At 40.4% G+C, this 23,988-nt stretch overlaps 1 protein-coding gene across 1 annotated transcript in view; it reads left to right on the top strand.

Annotated features, from left to right (window-relative positions):
* The first annotated feature begins 3,346 nt into the window (after positions 1 to 3,346).
* Positions 3,347 to 23,988, top strand: part of sh3rf1 (SH3 domain containing ring finger 1) — a 42,453-nt gene continuing 21,811 nt past the window's right edge. Inside the window, exons 1-2 of the mRNA XM_015043934.1 lie at positions 3,347 to 3,688; positions 5,046 to 5,549. Coding sequence (XP_014899420.1) covers positions 5,169 to 5,549 — 381 coding nt within the window. The 5' untranslated portion in view covers positions 3,347 to 3,688; positions 5,046 to 5,168. The remainder of the gene's footprint in view (positions 3,689 to 5,045; positions 5,550 to 23,988) is intronic.

Below are 23,988 nucleotides of genomic sequence, written 5' to 3'. Positions count from 1 at the left end.
CCATCATCATCTCTCTCTCTGTGCGTGTGTGTGTGTGAGTGTGTGTGTGTGTGTGTGTGGGTGTGTGTGTGTGTGTGTGTGTGCGTGCGTGTGTGTTCCCCGTGATCTTTTCTTTACACCCTCAGGAGCAGTTCTTATTATGAAGGATTACTGGCTTTCAGAGTGAACAAATCATTCCTGTTGCCGTTTACGATAACATCAGAAATAATGTCTGCCAGGACCTTTTTTTTAAAATTTATTTTATTTTATTTTATTCCTCATGAGTGTTGGGGTGGTCAAGCCTTTCCGGAAGGCCTGAAGTCTATGTGTGGAAGTGAAGGTGGAGGAGGAGGGTGGAGCGCTGCCTCCTTCCTGGTTAAAAAATAGATTGGGGGGGGGGGCTTTTGCTGGAACCCACTGGGACCGCAGGAGGCAGAGGAGAGACGCCCCCCACAAATAAATCTCCCTCTTTATTGCTCTCTTCCTCCTCTCTCCCTCTTGCTCAATATGCGCCGTCCTCTGGACGGGATCAAAATAAATCACATTTACTATCTGGCTCTGTCTCATCGGATCTTCCTTCTTTTTTTATAGCAGCTTTTGCCTCTGCTGTGAAGGTTACTTGGGAGTTAAAGGTCTATTACAAATTTGTATTTCATAATAATAAAACAAAGGTTTTTTTTTAAGCCTCCTGATGGACTTTGGTCTATTTTTATTTAATTTTTTTTTCCAAACCCAGACACAAGTCAAAGACTTGAAGTGGTGACTGACTGTATGGTGGATGATTCATATTCAGCAAAAGAGAAAGTTGCAAAAAAACAACTTGTGGAACGTGCAGAAATGTCCGTAGTCCCGCTGATTATGTGACCACCAGATGTCCCTCTTCACCTCTCTGCTCGCCTGCAGACACTGGCTGCAACATGTCCTCCGTCTCTCACTGGATAGTTATTTCCACGTTAAATAATACAAGATATTTCACGCCTTCATTGTAAATGACGCCTTTGTGGAAAAAGTACTCACATACTTATTTTTTCTGTTTTTGCTTTTCAAACACTGCACGTCAGAAGAAGAAGAAGAAGAAGAAGAAGCAGAAGAAAAAGAAGAGTATTAAATCAGCTGTCTGACATGGTAGTGGTAGCGTGATGATGTGGGACTGCTTTGATGCTATAGGACAACTTTTGTTGCAACTTTTTGGAACCACGAGTTCAGAAAATCCCGAGCTCAGCCTCAACTGCAAAAGAGAGAGAGGAAAGGAAGGTTTTGGGAGTGGCCTAGTCAAAGTCTGGACTTAAATATGAGATTTTGTGACCTACAAGTGTCAATTCATGTTTAAAACCGCTCCACTGTGGCAAAAATAAAAACTGTTAAGCATAGAAGAGTATGTGAGATTCTTTCATGACTGTGTAGAAATTAATTGTCCTTAATAAACAAAATCAGAATTTGAAAGCTGCATTTTGTATTTACTTAGCCTAATTAAATGTTTAAGTTTTTTTTAAATGATCAGAAACATTTAAATGAGACAAAACAAAAAAAGAAAAAGAAGTAAAAGAGAATCTGTATGTGCTTCAGGTAGATTTTAATGCTACGTTATATTTGCATGAATAATTTACGAAAACCTGTAATCTAATTCTGTTGTCCCAGTTTACCAGATAGCATTTAAAGCAAATAAAATTTTCACCGGTTTCTGCACGTAAATTCGGACTGGAAATGAAACATTTCAAACGCTTCATACACACAAAAGAAAGACCCTAAATAATAATCATTTTACTTTTACAGCTCAGGCTATATTTTGCTTTTGTGACAAATTCAATAAAAGAGGGAGACAAAATATCGAACAGATTTAAATTATTTAAATGAGACGAGCCAATATCTTGAGAAACTAAAGACGACACATCGGGTAAGACGACCAAATAATGTTTGGTCACAGAATTAAAGTCAGATATATTTACGACAGAGACATTAAGCGAACTGGATGAAAAATCAGATGAGCACGTCGTATATTTAACAGGTTGACCGATGGAAAAATGTACAGATTTGAATTTAAAAAAATGAAAAACAAGGAATTTTCCATTGTGTCTGGAAGGGGACGTCGTTCTTTGACAGCGTAGTTTACGCCCTTTTTACAACACTACATAACGCCTTCAGGTGCACCTAGGAAATTATAGTTTCATCAAAGTTTCCTTGTTTTGCATTTCGTGCTCATGTATTTTGCGGATACAGGTTGTGTTTCATCACCTTTTTTTGGCCTTTTAGCCGTTTTTAGTAGCTTTTCTTCTAATTCTGTATCTGTTGATAGTAACTTATAACACATTTTCTTCTGTTTTTATGCCAGATGAGTGTCTTTTGACAGAAATTATGAAGCATCTGAGTTATTTTCACGTGCCAAGGAGTGAATGAAAACTGCTTTATCTTACCCAAACAACTTCTGAGTATAAGCTATTGGATCTTATTTCTTCTTTCTGTTGTTGACTAGAATAAAGGTGATGACTCACTGCAGATGACCTTCAATAAGTCCATGTCTTTCTCTCTTGCAATAATCTTCATTTAAGGCATAAAGCCTGAAGTGCCTTCATCTTAGATGCTTTGGTTTCACTCTTTATTCAAACCCTATTTTAATCAAACCCTATGTGGAATGTTTTTCTTTTAAAAATCAAAGAGAGTACATCTTCAGTTTAAGAGTATTCTTTCACTTTTAGAGATTGCACTGCTCTTTCTCAAAACACATTCCAAAAAAGAAAGAAGTAACTCTTTCTCAATGTTGAAAATGCTCTGCTTTCTCTGAAAAGATTGCTTCTGTGCTCATATTTAATGTTTCTGGATCTATTTTTTTCCCCATTCCTTCTTAGGTCCTGATTGGGATTTTCTTTTTGGTGTTTCTCTAAAAGTTAAAAGAAGAGAGCAGAGAGCAAAGGTTTCAACTGTGCAGAGGAAATTTGAGTGCAAAAATAAGAAGGATTACAGACAAGAAGAGATTATTGTACAGTTGAGTGGGAGTAGAGCATATTGGTAACAAGTCCTTGGAGTGAGACTTGAGTTTTGTGAGAGAATTGTTAAGAATCCTACTCTGGAATTAAAAATGTACACTGATTTTAGAAAGCGTCAGGGTCAGTAAATAAAGAGGATTTAGAAAAATACAACTGGAAGTTATCAAAAGAACTATGTACTGTTCTCTGATCCTTTTGCCACTGTGAAACGTGGAATTTTGCTTTTGCAGAGTATAGTTTATAGAAAAGTAGCAATTTGGGAAAAAAAACATAATAAAAATAAAAAAAACTGACACGGTGTTACATCTTTGAGTGATGTGAAAGAACAGTTCGCTCAGTTCTCTAATTTCCCATGCGTCCTTGAAGCGGTCCTCCTCCGCCCTCCCCCTCTCCGCTCCTGTCCTCTCCTCCTGCTGCTCCAGCAGCAACACTCCAGCCGAGCAGCTCAACTACTAACATGGCGCTCTGTACGGCTGGAGTTCCGTTGTCTTCTCCGCCTTTTCTCTCTCGCTTGGTTTTACTTTAGTATCTAACAGAGGTTTGTTTATTCCTCCCTCTGCGTCCCCGTGACTCAAACACATATTATTTAGACGACCGTGTTTGTCGGCGTAACACTCTCTGCTAAGTGGGTAAAATATTCCGGGGCTCGGCTGCTAACTTACCGCTAGCAAGGAGGCAGAAACTGGGAAAAACAGAACAAACCGAGGAGGAGTCCTGTTCTGGAAGAGGTGAGCCGCATTTACTTCTCTCCCCCTCAGCTGTTTTAAAGTGTTTTATGTAATTTGACTTCCGTCCCGTAAGTTGTTGAAACTGTTATATCAAAGTGCGAATTGGTAGAAAAACTCGTAAAAGTATAATGTATTTATAACGTGGCAATATTAACGTCACATGTAATATATTCCAGCATTTCCGCTTTAATTTCTCCTCTTTTTTTGTATATTTGAGTATCTCTTTAAAACTTGACAGCTTTAACTCGTAAGGTTGTTGCGTAATATTGGTGTTCTTCACGATTATTGCAAGAATATTTTTGTAGCAGCTTGAGAGATTATTTTTCTGGCAGAAATCGACTTATTGTTAGATGAGTGAGTTATTTGCGCTCTTTTAAATCATTTACCAGACGGAGTGTGTTGATCGCATGCTTGATAGTCTGATGTTTGTCCTCCTGAATGATAAATCACAGTGTTTCACTCCTGCGCTCCTTTTTTATTATGCAGTGTTCTCAGTCTGTCTTCTACCAAATCTGGAAAAATCAGAGTTTTGGTTTTTAAGCGTTTTATGTATTTTCCAACTGTGGATACGCATTACAAATGTATTTCCAGTCTTTATTTCCTGTGTTGTTGGCTAAATATTTTGTCACTCATTCACCCGGTGGGATATTTATATCTGGAATTATATTGAATCTCGACATAACATAATATCGTGATGTGAAAGGATCTAAGACCAAAACTATCAAATGTATTTAGACGTGGGCGATACGGACTTTCAATTTTACCGCAATATATTGTGGTACTGTTGAGATAACGGTAAAAATTACGATAAAAAACTATTACTACTTTTACAGGTAACTGTATGACTGTGACTGTATGGTAACACAAATACTGTTCTTGAAAAACATTTCAACATTTTAAATAGTTTTCTTTCATACAACCCTTAAGTAAATAAATGGGATTTAAACTGCAGTAATAATTATATTTAACCATATTTACTGATATTTTTTGATACTCTAATGGAACAAACAGTGGAGAAAATAAAAGTAACATCTCTGATAATTCTGTCGTTTATTTCAATTTTTTTTGTAATTTATTGGGACAAGAATAAATCAAAATGCGACAAATGCACCTTGCAAACGCTAACAGGTGTACTATCGAGTTTTTTCAAATGGTGACCAGACTACAGAGCCGTAATGATTTTGTATCTGTTAAACTTTCACCCACAGACTGTAAAAGTTGCCTGTTTGCGCCTGACATTGTTCCACTTCTCAGCTGATGACACAACACACAGCCATATGTCCTGTCTGTTATATAGATGCTATGACCTATTTCTTGGCTGCACAGCCGATTCATTGGACCTTTTTTTTGTTCACAGCTGATGCGAATGCCATGGCCACAGCCGAGGCATGGCAGTGACGTGACGGCCCCTGAGCTGCTTCCGAACAGAAACCTCGTCAGCTATCATGTCCTTCTGAAGTGAAGGCACATCGCACAGAGTATGGATGAGTCCATTTTACTGGATCTACTCGAGTGCCCTGTGTGTCTGGAGCGCCTGGACGCCTCGGCGAAGGTTCTTCCCTGTCAGCACACCTTCTGCCGTCGATGTCTCCAGGGCATCCTGGGTTCGCGCGGGGAGCTGCGCTGCCCCGAGTGCCGGACGCTGGTGGATTGCGCCGTGGACGAACTGCCGAGCAACATCCTCCTCGTGCGCCTTTTGGATGGCATCAAGCAGAGGCCTCGAGCCTCCGCGTCCGCCGGAGGCGTCTGCGCCAACGGCACGTCCGGAGCCGTGGCCCGGGCGCATGGGAGCGGAACCAGGGACCCGGGCGCTCCGGGTTTGCAGCCCCAACGCACCCAGGCAAAGAGCACTGCCGTCCGGGTGAGTACAGCGCCTGACTGGACATGCCTTAAGTGAGCTTGTCCTTCCCATTGTTAGAGCCAAATTGAGACAAAACAGGGAAAATCTGTGTGGATTAACAGCAGCATGTCGGGTCTCTAATCTTTGGTCCGGATTACTGGTTATCATGGGGGATCTTTAAGCCAGCCAGTTGACCAGCAGCCCATCACCACCACAGGCGGAGATTTAGAGCAGTCAGTAGTTTAGCCGCTAATAATTCCACTTACCCTGTTGATGGCACACAGATTTTTTTTTGTGGGTTCAGTCATTAGTGTCCTTTTAGTCAAGACTGGATTTAGAAGAATACCGTCTGTAGCTGGTTTTAGTGTCCTATTCCAGGAAAAATAAAATTCACGCATACAAATTACATAACATTAACAGGTAGGTCTACAGATTTGCCGGTGATTGGGTTCAAACTAGAGATGCTCAGAGCAATTGCCTCATATCTTCTATTGATCGATTTTCGGCTTGTTTGCCCTGGATTATGACTGGCCAGTTGACAGTCATATATATATATTATATATATATATATTATTTATATATATATATATATATATATATATATTTCAATCAGGGGATACACAAGTGCTTTCAGGTTAAAAACATTTTCTGGTGTGGAAACTGCAAATGAGTGAGAAAGACCCAAAGTAGCTGTTTGTATGGTTTGGTGAAATATTTAGAATAAAGTCATAAGCTTTTTCAATTATATTCAGCAACATGAGATGTTTTGAGTTCATTAATACTTTCAGCAGGTAACAGGAAGGCTAAACAGAGAACAGCAAAGTTTGGTTTTATCTTTTGAGACTGTCCACCTGCTGAACATGCTGATGTTAGAAATATTTGCAATCTTCTGGAAATCATGGAGTTGTTTTAAGGATGTAAACTGTCTAAGGAACGCAAAATCAAACAGTTTTTGTTATGCTAGCTGCACCACACATGCTAACTGCTAGTACAAGATGCAAAATTAGTAGTAGTTGGTTTGAAATTATAAAGACCTGTTTTACAGTGCGACGACGCCTTGACTTCCCATTTTTATTGTTTTTATTTTGTTGTTTTTACCTCCTTGTAATTGTTCAGCACGTTGAAAGCATTTATAAAGTTATTATTATTAGTATAAATTATTTAAAATTGTTATCAGCAGGTCAGAAGCTTTGTAAAAACAGGAAATTGGCCACAAAAGTTTAACTGGTGTATCTGTAAGTAAAATCTGAGTGCACTGTACATTAGAAATTTATAAGGTATTGTATTTCCTTTTTCATGTAGAAAGAAGAATAACTGAATGTTCTTTCACTGATATGACATAAAACTTTATATCAGCACTGTGCAAAAGGTCAAAAATTCAAAGGAAATCTTGTTAGGAAGTGCTATTTTAATGTACTTGTCCAGACTGTTTTGTATGAAACACGACCATCAGACCTCAAGTCCCTTACTTTTTAAAATTTACACAAACTAGTTTGACTCTATCAGATTTCTTCAAAATTTGGGCTGTAATTCTTCTCAGGTACCGCCTGACGTGTGCAGGAAAATTACCTGTGGGCCCCTCTTTGGGCTGCGCTGGTCCCCACGAAGGGAGGATTGGGTAGATGAAAAGATGTCAAGGTTCTGTGTAGAATCACTGGAATGTCCGATAATGTATCTGCCCAGCCATGCAGGTATGAAGATCAGAGAACCTTCTGTGAATTGCTACTGGGGGACCTGCCTCATTCGCCAAAGTATCACTTCAGAAGATTTGTTCTCTGTTTCAAAGCTGTTTGTGCCTTTTGGAATCTCCCCCTGCAGATACTAAGGAGGCCGATTGTTGGAAATTGAGCAGGCGTCATTTGAAACTATCCAATTATTTCCCTTGAACTCTTCTCTGCTACTTTGTGTTGGTCTGTTTCATGAAATCTAGATGAAATCCATCAAAGTGTGATGCTGTAGTAAAGCTCTTCTCAATAAGCAATTAGGGAACTAATCGCTTACTGATGAATAAAAATGAGCTTGGTAAATTTCATTCCCATTGTAGGGCTAAAGCTATTTATTGGATTAATCGTCATGAATTGATTTATTGAAATAAAAGTCAACTAATTTAGTAATTGATTAATTGTTAACTGACGCATACGGACTCAAAAAAATGTCCATTTGCTATATATAATATATAACATAATATATTCAGATCAATAACTAAGGCAAAACTGTACAAAAAATTTCAGAAAATGTTTTTATGGAATATTTTTTAATAAAGTAATTGATAGAATACTTGAATTCAAGAAGTAGTTATAGTACTACCTAATATTTTTTACACAAACATAATCCACTTTTTCATAGTTTTGCTGTTTTCTTTCCATTTTATGTCTTGTTTTCAGTTGTCGTGTTTTATTTTGGATATTTTAAAACTCTCCATGTCCTATGTAGTCTTCTTTACAAAATTCAAGTTTATAGGTCTTTAAGAGGGTGCAATTATCAACATGAAAACAATCTCAAAACAACAACAACATTATTGTTTATTGATATAAACAATAATATTACAGCAAAATTTGTTATTGTGACGGGCTTAGTTGTACCGTAATAAAAGCAGCAAAGTTTAATCGACATACAAGATGCGTACATTTATTCATACAATGTACAGGTAAGTCTTTCAAAGAGATCAAACTATCTCCCTGCGTTATTTAACGTTTTTGTTGTCTGTCGAGCCGCTGTCTGCATCTCCTGAGTCTGTCCTGCTGACTGAATGCATTCTGTCAACTCCAAAGAATCAAGAAAAGATGTGGCTGTGCAGGTGTATCATTTTGGGAACATAAAAGACGGAGATCAAAGATCTTACACTTCGTCCAGTCTGATCTCTGGCCAGCGCTCCATGGGCATTGAACGCTTCATTGCTCCCGGGTGACACCCTCAGTCCCATTTCTTTCTTGTTCGTCATCTGTCCCTTTCGGGAAGGGTTGGAGGTTTTGGGGGAAGGAGGTTTGGAGGGGGTGGGGGGGGGGTCGTCTTTTAAAGCTTGAGGCTGCTCCTCTGGTACTGTTCTTCTGTTAAAGCAGGGCTCCACCTCCGATTCTTATGTGACTAAATAATGGCTTGGAGGGCAGAATGGTGGGGACTGGCTGACAGATGCACAACAGGGTTTTGTTCTGGGTTCCCTCTGATCCTCCTGACCGGCCGACACGCGTAGAGTGGCCCACAGAGTGATTTTTATGTGTGTGGAAGGCCGCCGGTAATGGTGTTAAGCAAACGCGTCGGGACCAAAAGGGACAAATGTTCAGAGAGCAACCTCTCTTTATCTCCGGGGCTGCGGCTTGCCTTTGACGCAGCGCCGTGGCATTTGCTTCACGAGGGCCATCAAAAGGCTCGTCCTCACTGTAGCAGAGTGTCTACGTGTGTGACTCGCCTCCAGCGGAGCTCCATTACGGGGATGTTTTGTCTTCCCCGGCCCCGTGTTGACTCATACAACACAGGATTTGGTTGGCAGAGATTGGAAGCAGACACTTGGTGGTATTTCTCCGCAAGAGCGAGGGAGGCCTTTTGAGCCATGGGGGAGTCAAAAGGTCGGAGTTCGCGAGTCACGGTTGACAAGGGTCATCGGCAACTGGGGAAATGGGAAGGGAATTTGAGATCCAAGTGGATGTCTTCAGTTTCATTGTGGCTCCCCAGAGAGTTGAACTCATAATCCTTTGCACCAAAATAGCATTTCTGGAGTTTTTCATGAGTCTTTTGTGTTAATTTTTAATGATGCTCCCAGTCAGCCGCAGTTTGGAGTTTGAAGTTTAGATTCAGAACTTTTGTTTCATGTCTGTCAGCTCATGCTTAGCTGATAAGTAATGAGACGCTGGTTTCTCTCTAACCTTCCTTCGATGTATTCGGGTCATTGTCTCTCTTTTCAATTTGACTCTTTCTAGGGCGGTACAAAGATAGAAAAACTTGCCAGGATATTAATTTGGAATATTGAATTAAATATATTGGTTACAATTAAACACATATTTTCCTCACTAATTTTTTTTCATTATTGCAATGTCTAGTGAGTCTTAGCATCTTGGTCACTAATGTTTACATCAGGTTTTGGCATTAAGGACAGTAAAAGTCTGTTTAACCAGCTGAATATATCGTTGTCATGCTAGGGGGTGGGTTATATGGAGTTGAGGTTTTATCACCATATTTTGTCATATTTGTTTTGATGAGTGTAAAAGTGGGAAGGTGACTAAGAGTGCATTCACTCCAGCCCTGCTTAGTTAACTTTAATCCAACTCCAGTTTGTTTGCCTAGAAAGTTTGGTTTGTTTGGGGAGGTGTGAACGCACAATTGAACTCTGATGTGGATAAAAAAAGCGAACTCTGGTCCGCCTTGGTTGACGTGAACTCTAACACAGATGTGAAAGCTAAGCGGATGGGAGATCACTGCAAACGTAGGACTATAGCACAGGGCATTCTGGGTAAATATAACCAAAACAAACAAGTCTAGAACAAGCAGGAGAAATGGCTCATGGACATTTGCCAAAGGTAAAATTTGGCAACCGCTAAAATCTGATGCTGCTCTGTTTTTGTTAACATTTCACACAGGATGAAGTTGCGGTCGTCGTCTCCAGAGGTTTTTGTGTCATTTCCTTCGGAGTTTCTTGGTGCAGCGACACCACAGGCGAAGTGGGGAAACGGGTTTGGTTTGTTTGACACCGTGCAGTGTGAAAGTGAACCGCTCCAGCTGGAAATGTAATAAGTTTTGCAATTTTGGTTCTCAATGGTACAGAGTCTACCGGACTATCAGGTGTGAAAACACACTCAGAGTATGTCGCTGCATACAGAGTCTCAAAAACACAAATGCTGCTTTGAAAAACAAAACTAAGCCATTATCAGACCAAAATGCAACTATCGGTTACATTCAAGAGTCCAATTGAACCACTAAACATGGTAAATCATTTTACAGTACTATAGTTTTTCATCCCTACTGGATGGTACTTCATCATCGTAGCCCACCAGATATCGCTTCCAGGCATTGATTTGTGATTCGTGTAGCTTCACCTCTTACTATTTAAAGACTTCTTCCTGGCATGTTTTCTCTAAATCCAGTGCTATAATTTGGTGCAACTTCCTACTGATTAAAAGGAAGTTCTGTTGTTTTGTAAGACGCTACAGATGTTTCGTGGTCCTCTGGTTATTCTTGGATGAACATCATAGCGGGTTCTCTCGGCGTTCACATTATGAGAGAGAAAGGGAGCGAGAGGGAAGGAAAAAAAAAAAAAAGCTTTTGCGTGCCTCCCTGTATGAAGTGCTCACAATAAAATTCCTGAGCACCTCCTGTGTCTGAGGTCGATGAGTAATGCTCGCTCTCTTTGATTACATCATATTGTTGTCGAAGTCTTAACTTCTGCCCGGTCGCCTGACCTCAGCCTGCATGACAGAACCCCGTCATTACACCCTCACACTGCCCGCACGCTGGCAAACATGCTCACTGCTTTTCCACTGGGAATTTTCTTTTCTTTTCTTTTTTTTTTACAGTGCTTGGTTCTGTTCGTTCCCACTCTTCTCAGCATGTTCACGCCTTCCTCTTGCTCTCTCTATTTCCCACAGAGGTTTACGAAGTGGCAACGACCTTCTGGACAGTGAATGCAAGACATCTCGGAGTGACCTAAATGTTCCCTCCAAGAACACTGTGGTCTTGGAGAGCTAATATGCCGTTTTTAATAGTGCAATAACGTGACGTAAAAATACCCAAAAAATGTAAAATAGCAAAATATTCAAGCACACAGTTGGCTTAATTTTATACAGAAAAGCTTCACTTACTTTATTCTCGTGGTAAGTAATTTTACATATTTATTTCTGTCAAATTTAGAATCTAATTAATAGCATTTATTGACTATCTATGCTTTTTGCCTCCAGGAATATTTTTTTAACTGATAGATTTATTTTTGTTGTAAGAGAAAATAATTGCCATCTTTCAGCCAGCTGTCTGGCAATGAGCAGCAACACATTGAGGATAAATCATCACTCATTTCTCTATACTATTTTCTCTATACTCATCTCTCTAGTTGTTACAGAGACAACTCTTGTACTCTGTAACAACTTTAAAGCATAGAAAACGATTTAAAATTCTATTAAAAAAATATTACCGGCTTTGAACGCGTATGTGACGCTGACGCAAACTCTGCTTTTCCTGTAATTTTCTGCCTTCCACCTTCTCTCCTCACCATCTAAATCCAGGCTGGAGCTCGTTAAGGGTCTAATCAGGATTAGAGTTTATTAGATACAGAGTCAGCGCTGCTCCTTGTTCTCCGCTTACTCCTTACTTTTCATTTAGAGGAAACAAAACACTCGCTGTGTGGCGCAGCAAACCGGGTGTCTCCATCTCTGCTTACATTTCTGTATTTTCAGATGCTTATCTGGGACACAAAGATGATTGTTAAAGTATTTTGAGCCTTCCAAGAAGGAAATAGAGCATGATTTGTTCTGGAAAATCTCAGCTAACTCAGGGTTGTCAATGAAATCATATTAGATCTTGAATGATGAAAATACTTTTGCAATGTTGCCTTTTAAGTAGGGCCCAGTAATTTCCCTCTTGTGGAAAACTTTGATCACTGCAGGATTTGTTGATGTTTCCAATTGTTTTTTTAACCTTTAATGCTGATGTTCAGTGTCAAAGTGGAGTAATAAGAGTTACTGCATCCGTTTCTGATATGTTATCAGCCAGGCTCTGGGTCAGACCGCTGCTGAAGCATTACTCATTTAGAGCTAAGAACATAAAGTTAAGCACTTAGCTTGTGAAACAGGGAAACATCTCTTTGAGTTTAGCTTTACATCAACACATTTTATCAAAAAAAAGAGGATGCAAGCTAACTTTAACCTAGCAAACTCCACCCCTCTGCAGAGATCCTCAGTGGACGTGAGTTGTCCGTTTACTGAACATTTTTTTATTGTTGGTCCTGTGGACTGAATTTTAAAAAAATAAATGATATTCACCTATTTAGCTGAATTGTTTAAGCTTAAAATTCAATAGTTTTTACAGAAAGTTTTTTTTTCTTATGAAACAAATGCTGTATTAGTTTTTTTTCCTTCAAAATAACACATTTTAAGACTATGAAAAACTTTAAACTATATGTATGCATAGATATTAAATAAAATACTTCATTGAATACTTGAAAACAAGTACTGAGACAGAAATAGTAAACTCAAAAACTAAGTATTGAATATCAACTGTTGTAAGTCGCAACAATGATTAAAGCTTGGAGGAAATTGTTGGGAAAATACTTGATTTTACTCAAAAGGAAATTGTTATTCATATTTACCACATCATCCATCCTCAGTGCATGTAAGCTGTCACTTTATTTTCATTATGTTGTCTAAGTTCCCAGTTGGCCAAATTGTGTCTTGTACTAAAATTAAAAACATATACCTGGATACATTCCCGGTCTGTCGCCTTGCTGGTGTCATGGGAAAACTTAGCGGCATAATAACAATCAAAGCTTTTAAATGCGTCACCATTTGGGCACGTCTCGGAACGGATACAGTGAACAGGAACAGGGTTACTTATACTCTGGGAGATAACGCTCCCTCCAAATACAGTACATGTTTACCAAATCTCCAAGGAAGAGAAGTTCAAAAAGCCCAGTCATGATTAATGGGCCGTCATGGCCGTCTCTTTGTTGGGTTTCGCTGCTCCTCTGATGAGGGTTCTGTGCCTGTCTTTGTCTTTTCAGGCTCTTTAAGATTTTCCAGGCCAGACATATGGAGGAAAACACTTTTGTTCTGTGAGGTTTTTTTTTTTTTCCCCAGACGGAGGGGGATGTTTTGTGTTAGTGTCTTGGAGGAATGCCGTGAACACTTGCAGGTCACTGTTTCTTTTCCAAACAGCGGGCCTGTCGGGTCTCGTCCAGCCTGCCGGCTAACACTCACCTTCCCCTCTTAGCAGACGCTGGGTGTGTACCTTCTTAGATGTTTTAATCTGCTTCCCTGACCACAGGTTAGGTCTTTGATTTTTGGTTTGTCAAGTAGATGAATAAGGGTCTCGCAAGTTTTGTTTATAGTAATCCAAGCTGTGATGTTCCTCTGCACCTGAAAGCCTCCGGGCCGACTTGGCTGCAGCTTTTTCATCCTGTTTTAAGGTCCTGCTGTACAAAGTGCCGACCACCTGGCTGTCTTTTTATGGAAAGTCGGCCTCGCTCTGTGTCAATAAACCTGTGAACAAAGATGTCTTGAGTTTACTTGTTTGTTTTTAGCTCCGCTCTCTAGGTGGTCCCCAAACCAAAATGCCACATTTGCTAACGCCCCCCCCTCACTCTCCTGTGCTGTGTCCATTCATGTCACATCTCTCAGCATAGAGCAGTGAAAGAAACATCCATGACCTTCTTATCCACAGCCCTGTCACACCTGTGTGGGCTGATAAAGCCTTTCTTTGGAGCCAGTGTGGTGTGTATGTGTGGTCCAGTCTGTTGGCACCAAAATGTTTTCCAAATGTCGGTTTGTTGGTAAAACGTTTTGCTAGCTGTTTTCCAGCGTGTGTCACGTGGTGCCCCTCATTCATTACTCCCGAGGTAGCTTTTCCGCCACTCTGGACTTAACTGAGTAGTTTGACCTCTCACCCCTCGCAGTGATTGGTTAGCCTGAACTGGTCATCCATGGACCGTTTGACCGCTGGCATCTTAAGTGTTCATTTCTGATCCCTAAGGCGTAATCATGTTTTGCTGCGAGTTTCGTTTTCAGTTGCTTGACCTCTGACCCTGAAGCTATTACTGCCTCTTGATGCATCTTTACCCTCTGGCTCACCTTGGTGTTTGATCCTTACCTTCCTTTCAGAGATGATAAATTGATTTCATTTTGTTCAAAATTTGTGCACAGTTGATGCAGACTTGAGCCAAAGTTTGAGTTTCTAGTCTGGTTTGCGCTATGAAGAGTCCAACTTTCATTCAAATAATATGTGGTCCCACATTGTTTCAGTCGCAACCCACTGGTCGTAAGGAGCAATGCACTTTCTGTTTTTCAAACCAGAGTAGTTAGGGATTCGTGGACTAAGGTTCTCATTGATTTTTGACCTTTTGTTGTTCGTTTTTTGACCTGCTGATAAATTTTAGCAGCTTTTAGCTTCTAATTCTGAACAATTTAATTCATAGCATTCAAAAAAACATTTCTGCAGCTTACATTCTGTGAGCACTTATTTGTTTTAAGAGCAGAGACAATGTCAAACTTTTTGGTTGAGAGCAGAGTTGACATTTTAAACTTACTTTAGCATATTGGTAATTAGCACAGCTTGCTAAGATGCTAAAGTTTCTAAAATGCTGCCAGTCTTTCCAACTCCAGCTGTTTCTGTGATGAGAAAAAGGTAGAAAGCTTGAAAAAAATAAAACAGGTTAACTTTACTGCGCTTCATTCAGCTTTTCCTGTGGAGAACCGGAGTTGGCTTTTATTCTAAGAATTGTCTCCAAAGTGGCTACAGAACGGTGCAGACCGATCATCTTGTACCCAGAGATGATTGGGTGCAAAACAGTAGGACGTTAATAAGTATGAAATGATGAAGAAGCTAACCTGACCGAAAAAATATGTCTTTCTTTTTAACGACTACTTTTGTGCTTCCTCTGACTATTTGTTTTAAATTAGTTTGAGAAAGTAGCAACAAACAGTGTTGTCAACGGGCATATTGTACACATTGTTCACAGTTTTGTAGTTTTTACTCATTTATAAATCGCTTATAGGAAAACTGATGTAGGTCGGTCTTCTAAGTTTTTTGTTTTACTCAGTTTTTATTTTTGTCACTCAGGAAATGTACATTTCTACCAGAAGCCTTGGTTCTCTGTTACTTCTCACTTGTGGGGTCTTTCCTGCTGACAACCCGTGATAAATTATTAACAGGAACTTGAAAAAGAGCAGGATGGATTTTGTCAGTGTGCTCACGTCTTGGCACAAGCGCCGGCCAAAGGCTTACATGTACACCAGTATCTCATCATAACTTCTGGCAACATATTCAGCTGCAACCTGCTTGGTTTCTCACATATGAACACACCTTATCCCCCATTACTTTGGCCTCACTTAATGAGGGTTATGTTTGTTTAAATGACTCAGACCAGCTTTATGTTCGCGAGAACCCATTAAACTGTGTACAACCACAAAAAAAAGATACAAGTGGGGAATTGCAACATCTTCAGACAACAACTTAAAATGCCAGTAAGACTTTCAGCCTGTATTTCTCTGCTTCATGGTAGAACACGCTATATTCAGTTTGAAAACATTTAGGTAACTCTGTTTCCCCGTTTTCTCTTTTTAGTTAATCGATCGTGCAACAGAGAATTGAAAATGTAGAAATGTTGTCTTGACAAAACTCATATTCTACACATTTCTTTTTTCCACCAGACTTTTCTGTCAGGCAAAAGTCACACTCGGACATAGACATTGCATGTCTCTGGCTGGTTGACGCTACCGCTAATTCAATGCTAACATACCCTTTCCAGCCAGCAACGGTATGTTAGTATTTCTGTGGAGATACAGGTCTGAAATGTAATTTATAATGGTCTTAAAGGTCATTAAATTAGAGTGAAACTTGCAGAAAACCTGGTTTTTATTGTCACTGCTGCCTGGGTTACCCAGTGGTTTTGGTGATTCACTTCTTTATAATCCACCAAACTGCGTTTTCTATAAATGCAATAAAAAGTTAATTAAAGAACATATTTCCATTACAGAGTGAGGATGTTTAAAGGACTGGTGACATGCCAGCCAGTAGACTCCAGTGCACTGCTGTTTAGATTTTGCAGCTCTCGCTCAGTTCTCAACACTTAAAATTTAATATCTTGGTTCAAGCGACGAATGAAACCAGGCCTTTGTAAGTTGGCGCAAGTCACTCAATTCTTACTGCAGCAGAAACTGGCCAATCCCTTTCACCACTTTTTCTTTGCCGAAGCAAACATTTGCAAGAACGAGGTCATTTTGTCCTCCTGCAGAATATACGGAACGACTGAGGGCTTCTTCGCACGGTGCCTCACATGCTCAGTCTCTACAGCAGAGAAATGGGTGAAACTTGCAGTTACATGTTACATCTGCACTGAGTCAAGAGTGAAATGGACAAACAGTTTCTTGAGAGAGTGGAAAAAATAATGCAGCCTCTTGAGTCAGTGAAAAGATGCAGTGTTTGTCTCTTGGATCTCTGCCAGGACCGAGTCGATTTCCTGCCCTTGTTTGTTTACTTTAGAAGTATCTTAGGACCCGCGCATGCAATGAGATGTTCTGCCTGTACGAACCACGGCTAATACAAAATTTCTTACAAGCTAGTTGTCCACTTCATCAGTTTTACCCTTAATTTGCAGCGTGTGTAAATCAGCGTCAGCCAAGCAGAGCAGGTGGCTCAGCCTGAATGACTGAGAGGGACAAAAGCCTACAGACACTGTGAGCTTTCACAAGCACAGTGGAGAGTAATGTGAGGAAATGCTTAGTATTCAGCTCATATTGACTAGTACTCAATACACAGATACTGTGACATTTGTGAACTAATCCCTCCGTAGCTTGGATACAAGTTAGCTTCCTACGTGAGACTCCTTTCACAGTCCTAATCCTGGTTATTACTTAGGGCCTCTCTGGGTTTACTGTCTCATTACAGATTGAATTATTATGTACAATGTAGAGATTATTGCTTCGTGGCACAGTGGGGCTGCTCTGAGCGGCATCCAGACTGCAGCGCACCGTCAACCGTCCCGTAAGGCTTTGTCTCCTGTCCACCTATTATCAGAAATAACCTGGTGCCACCAAGGACCAAGATGTGTCAGTATCTGGAACATTTTATACAAGACTGAAGACATATGAACAGAAAATCTGTGATTTAGATGGACGTATCTAACAATTTGTAATTAAAAGCATTAGAAATTATATGTTTTTAGTACATTACAAAAATGTTAGCTAATGGCATTTCTTTGGAGTGTGTGTGTGCATCCTTAAAAAGTATTACGACTTAAATTAATGTATATAAAGTTAAGGCCTTACAATGTCTTAGATTCATTAAAAACATTTTTTGTCCTTAAATACTTTAACCACAGGTGTTAAATTTTGCCATGTTCGGACTATTTAATCTCATATTCTATGTAGATTTTTTTCTTTTTCTTGTGGTATTTTTCTGTCAGGCAACAGTTTGAGTCGCCCACAGACATTTTAATTATGTTTGGTGACTCGAGGTGTTTGAAGCTACCAGTAACAAGCTGCTAATACATCCTAGCAAGCTAACTAGCTTTTTTACAACTATAATGGGTAAGTGCAAATGTATTGTCAATTGGCTGGACGATGTTTTCCTTGCATCTGGCTCACTTCTGTTGCCAACCCATACAATGTTATGCACATTATGTGCATAAAAGCTCTGCACTACAGGGGTTAAGGCTATAGAGAGCCTTGTGCATACATATGTGAGCCATATTTGTGCTTCTCGCATATGGAGTGTGAGAAGCACAAATCTGCTGCCAAGGAATACAAACAAATCCCAGAAATGTTACAATTTTGGATTAACAACCACTATATCCTCATAGAAAATGACTTTTTCTTGAAGTTTCTGGCAACTTTGTGATTCCTCCAACTGGTTCTTTATTGAGGAACGGCTTCCGCACTGAACAGTGTTGAAATACCCAACTTGGTAGCACTTACTTATGTGTTCACTCATCAAAAGAGATCCCAGTTTTAGTTTCCTTCTTAGATCAGAGTCGGTCGAGCATTAAATCATTCAGTGCCAGTCTCCAGCCAACTTCCCAATGCGTTTCTACTTTATAATTCACATCTCTCTGTTCTTTCTAGTCAAAGTCTTTTTGCCTGTAACAAATTAGTCAGGCCTTCTGACCAATTGTGTTTGCCTCTCCGCTGTTTGAAAGGTTCAGAAACTCAAGCCCAGCTTCCTCTCTCTGCCTCATGTTCTTTTCCCCCTTTGATCTCCGACTGTTTCTCCGCTTATGTCTTTCTGGCTTTCCGTGTTTTGCCTCCTCACACGCTCCATCTGCCGTGAAATGTGAGCGGGTTCCTGTGAGAGAAACCGGTGAGCCCAGCGTATGAATTGGCACTGAGTTAAAGGGTCCCGTCCTTTCGGATTTCGAGTCAGACCAGCCGACCGGGTGATTTCGAGGCCACCCAGAGCCAGCGTTTTACCCCCGCGTCGGAAGGCCAGCCCGCGGACGAAAAGCAGGCCCATAAACCGAAAGGTTACGCAAAAAATGGGCCAGTTCACGTGCGAGTGGTTTTGTCTAATTGCATTTTCACAGTAGAACCCACACTGATGGCCAGACGCACTAGAGCTTCATGAAAACCACATGCGTGACACCTCTACAATGTGTGCACATGCTCTCCCATAAATCCTTTTCCCTTCCTCTTAAAACGCTTTCCTTCTGCAGCTAACAAAGTGCAGTAAAACGTCCTGATTGTATGTCCATGTGTCGAATGTTTTCATAAAACCTCACCACCATCGGTTCATGGAGCTCCTGATTTTTCAGACCTCCTATTCTTGTCTAAGCATTCAGATTTACACTCACCCCCCGAGGGGACAGCTGAAGAGCCAAGAACCAGCAGTAAAACAGACTGCTGGGGTCGTAGCGTGGGTACTCTGAAGATGTGCCTCATCTCTTGCATTTAGAGGAGTAGGCTGCATTTTTTTCCCCTTTGCGTTAAATAAGTATCAGGCTAACTGACAGATGCCTTCGCGGCTCAAGCAACATCGATGAACACGGGGAGAGTTTCCAAGACTTTTGAAAGCTTCCTGTTCCTTCTCACATGCGATCCAAGCCTCCATCTGGCGTCCAGACTGCGCTGAGTGTTTTCATGCCTGTGGACTAATGTGTGGGACCTCATTTGGTATGTAGCGAGGGGAAACAAACAAGCATGGAGTTTTGTCACATAAAGCTTTAGTTTAGTTAGGCCTGAATGTTTTATTGCCTCCCCTACATCTTGGATGTAAATAAAGTCGGTAAACATCCCCACAACATTTGACACCGTATTGCTTGAGTAAAGGCCGTTTTCCCCACGTTTTCATGCCAGACGTTTAAACATTTTTGTTGTAGCCGATCCAGGAATCTGATGTACAAATGCTGCTGTTGCTCGCTGAGATGTTTCACTCTTTAATCTCTTCTGCTCTCCGCCTGTCTGAAGCTGAATTAGGCAATCATTCACAAAAAGTTTCAATTTCTCTCATTTTATTGTTCGACCCTAGGATTTCATTTTATGTTTCACGTGGCTGGTTTTTCAGTCTCTCAAGTCTTGCGTTCTGATTTTTTGTCACAGTGACACAACAGAGACTTTTAGCTGATCTAAATGTTTTCATCCTGCACAAATTTCTCTGAAAAACAAGGTATTTTTTCTGATCCAATAACCCGGTAACGTCACCCTTACAATTCCATACTGAGACACCAATGAGATGTTCAAGAGTCTCCTTTGTAAGATTCACTTCACTGTCAAGAGACCCAAAAATAGGGGAAAATAGCTCCTGCGTGGAGTTTCCATAGAAACCTGCAGATGGAAGTTTTTCTATTGTCTCATGCTGAGGAGTAGACAGCAGCTCTAGATGATGAAGCGGCGTCATTACATTGTACTGTGTCGAGGACTCATCCAGCACTTTACTTTATATTAGTTTGAGAAAGTTCCACATGCCCTACTTGTACTTTTTGTCAACTTTCTTTTGAAACTGCCTTTTTATTTTTTTTACGCTGTGATATTTTTGTGCTCACCATATATACAGCCATCTTAATTCAGATTGGACTGTTAGTGAGTACTAAGAGACGTCTTATCAGCAAACGGCACTGAGAAAGCAATTTATTGTAACCAAAATGTGCTATTAATGCTAATTGTATGCTATGAAACATGTCCCATTAAAACAAATTTACAATAACTATTATTGACAAAGTTGTGAATAATTGTGAAGTAGAATGAAAATGGTAACTTTCTTTCTGGCTTGCACGTGTTAAACCACATTTTCGGGCATACTCTCCATTTACTCTAACTACATTTTAATGACCAGGGATTTTGTAATCCCTGGCCCAGGATTAAGAAGTTCCCCTACCACCCTAATACTGGCATCAATACAAATTAGACCAAAAATATAAATTAATTTGTCCAGGTCTCTCCTCCAAGGTTATTTGTGATACACTTAATGTTCCCAGGTGATAGATGGCAGCGACACTCCACTTCGACCAACCAGTCACTGCGATGCGCGACCTGACTGCTACTCTGTGCCGCACTGACGGGTGTCAGCTTGGCGTTTCATACAAAAATGGTTTGAACGCTGTTTCAGTTTACTGTGCAACACCCTGTATGCGCACACAGTTGTAAAACTTGACCTTTGCGCGGACATCCGCATTGAGTACGTGCAGAACCCCGCAGAGTGAAGTACACCCGAGTATGTGGGAGCCTTAAGTCAGTACATTGTAAACCAGCTTTCACTGTAGTTACAGCTTCAAGTCATTAAGTGTTGGTCTCTACCAGCCAGGCACTGAAACGTAGAGTATCCGTAAACAACAGTTTTGAAACATGTTCTGCAGACTTTGTCCACTGGATTTAAAGCTAGACTTTGACTAGGATATTGTAACAAATGATTAAGCCATTCCATGGTGGTCATTTCTGTATGTTTAGGGTCTTTATCCTAAGGTACGCTGTTTGAAATGCTTATCTTACCTTTCGAACTGCTTAAGGCAAACATAAATCCGAGGTATTTATGGATGTAAATACTCTGGATGCCAAAGACCTGTTCAAGTCTTTGGCATGCTTGAGCAGGTCATCTTCAAGAATTGCCTTGTATTTTGCTCCATCCATCGTCCCATCAACTCTTACTGGCTTCCCTGCTGCATGACACTGGTACCACCATGCTTTGATGCAGGAATGATGATTAGCAATGTTGGTTTCCTTCTACACACAGTGTTTTGCATGTTGGCAAAAACATTCAGTTTTGGTCTCATTTCTCCTCTTGGTTTTTTCTTGTGGTAACCTCCAAGAAGGGCTGACTAATTTTGGTTTTATGTCTAAAACAATTTTCTCATTTCCACCCCTTTTTAATTGCATTTCTAATGTAGCATGACATGACTAATATGACAAGAGCATGACTAATACTTGTCCAAACTGTTTGTCACCTTACTAAAGTTTCAAACTCGAATCTGATATTAAGGAACATATTCCATACAATTTCCACTATGTCTGGACTTTCTTTGAAACCATAGGGTTCTTTTAGCATTGATTTCAAAAGACAATATGTTCACTGTCTTGGTAAGGCAAAACCAGTAAGACCAATAAACTGTAAAGCAATTTAGCACCCATTTTGAAAACTATAAATAATTAAAAAATGTAGCTTTCATGTATAGCAAAATAAACAATTTAACACCTGGAGGTGTTAATATCTTTTATGAACGTAAATACCTTGGATGCAGTTGTGTGTTTAATTAGAAAACTTTTCAAAGCTTGGGAAACTGTTCCATAACCTAATGATGCTTTTAAACGTCTCCATCCATTATCCCTGACCGGTTTTCTGTGTTCCTCGTTTGTTTCCTAACGTTTTCTGGCAAATCTCTGAGGCCTTCACGGAACAGCTGGATTCATACTGAGATTAAATGACACACAGCTGTACTCTATTTACTAATTAGGTTACTTCTAAAAGCAGCCAGTTGTACTGAATTTTATTTAAGGACGCCAAAGTAAAGGTTCCTGGACAGTAATGCATAACAAACTTTTCAGGGAAGAGGGGGAAGACATGCGGCAAATGTCACCAGGCCGGGAATCGAACCTGCGATTAGCACCATGAGGACTAATGCCTCCATATGTGGGTCATGCTTTGCCTCTGCGCCACCACAGCACTCCATATATTACCACTTTTTTAGTTAACTTTATGGGTGTGATTGCATGGCATAGCAACACTCAGCACCGCTGTTCTTAGTTAGCTTTCCTTAAGATGCTGTGTGAATTAAACTGCATGTAGTAACCGTATTTAACCACATTTTCAAATTTACTCATATTTATTGATGCTCTTGTGGAACCATGAGCGGAGAAAATGGTAAAAATAAAATGTCAGATAATACTGTCACTTTTTTGCTATTTTTTCACACCATTAATTGAAATGTATCAAGACAACAAAAAAAATTGTCTTAATAAAAGAATAAATAAAATTCTTGCAAATGATAAATGATACAATAAATGCCCACCCCTAGTAGAAACGTAATTTTTCACACCATTCATCTTTTGGGTTTTCCCCCCAGAAAATCTGCTAAGCCTGGTGGTAGAGGCACAAGGCACTCCACTGTGTTTTTGTGTTAAACTGTACAAGTTACGAAAATTTGGTGCTGCACAGGCAGGCTTCGTAAATTCCCAAATGTTGCAGGGACGGCACAACTGGTGCGCACCTCTTCGTTCCCAGTTCAATGCGTCAACTATAAACCTAGCTTTATTTGTCTTTTCTGTCTCCGTTACTGGTGTACAAAAAACTTATTTAAAATAAGCAATGCTTAGCCAGGTGGGGGGAGCAAGTAAAGTCTGGTGGCCCGCCAGGCTTATAATACACTAGGGGGAAACCCTGGTTTTCACATAAAAAGGTCACCACAGCACCACATGTGAACGTTCAAAGTGGTAGGTTACTTTTGCCAGGGATTGCAGGTACTTTCATATAAAAATGTTACAATTTCATCTAAAATTCTCGCCACTGCTGGTTGTTGCTCTCATGAGTTTCCTAGCAGCGCTGCTGATTGCCTCTCTTTATCTGTTCTTGTATTATAAATGAACAAAGTGCAGTGAAGTAGTGGGGAAAAAGCCTGCCCTACAGTGGTCAATAAAAATGCCATTAGGAATCAATTAAACTAATCCGTCTGTAATGGAATCAAGCTGAACTTTGTTGAGAATTTTTTCCCCCCCCATCTTCACTCTCATAATGTGTCAGTTCTTGCACTCGGTGCAGCGCTGACGACGACACCCACAACAATCTGCTGCCTGGTTGTAAAAAGGCAGCTTGCCCTCCAACTCTCTCTCTCTCTCATTCTCTCTCCGAATGCTTAACAAGCCTGGATTTGCTCGTAGCAGCACAGTGGCCAGACTAACCCCACCGCTACACACGCACCGTTTTGGCAGCAGTACCCCCGGCTCATTCTCCGAGCCCCCGCTGAGATTCTGGATGTGCCCATATGGGAGTGGAGTCATGTCTGACACTTGCTGGTTGGGGGTAAAGGTTCCAGTCTGCTGTGGTTGCACACTGCTCCCAGACTGCTGATGGAGCAAAAGTTACCGCATCCTTAGCTGTTAAGATATGCTGTTGTTCAAGTCCAATTCATTTACGTTGCTTACTTTGTGTGGATCACGTAGTTTTATTTGGGCTTTTGAGCACCAAGGAAGGCATATTTTGTCTTTAATATGGTTGTAAAAAATCAAAACAACAAAGGTTGTAAAATGAAGCTGTTTGCGTAGACTAAGTGTAGTCCTGCATGCCTGCTTTTCGTTTTAAATGCCTGTTTACTCACTCCTTGTGCTGTACAGCACCACACATGGGTAAT

Source organism: Poecilia latipinna, unplaced genomic scaffold (assembly GCF_001443285.1).
Source record: "Poecilia latipinna isolate Pla-1442-1.1 unplaced genomic scaffold, P_latipinna-1.0 Scaffold657, whole genome shotgun sequence".
Taxonomy (NCBI): Eukaryota; Metazoa; Chordata; class Actinopteri; order Cyprinodontiformes; family Poeciliidae; genus Poecilia; species Poecilia latipinna.
The sequence above is the reverse complement of the archived record's forward strand: the minus strand, read 5'-3'. Positions and strand labels throughout refer to the sequence as shown.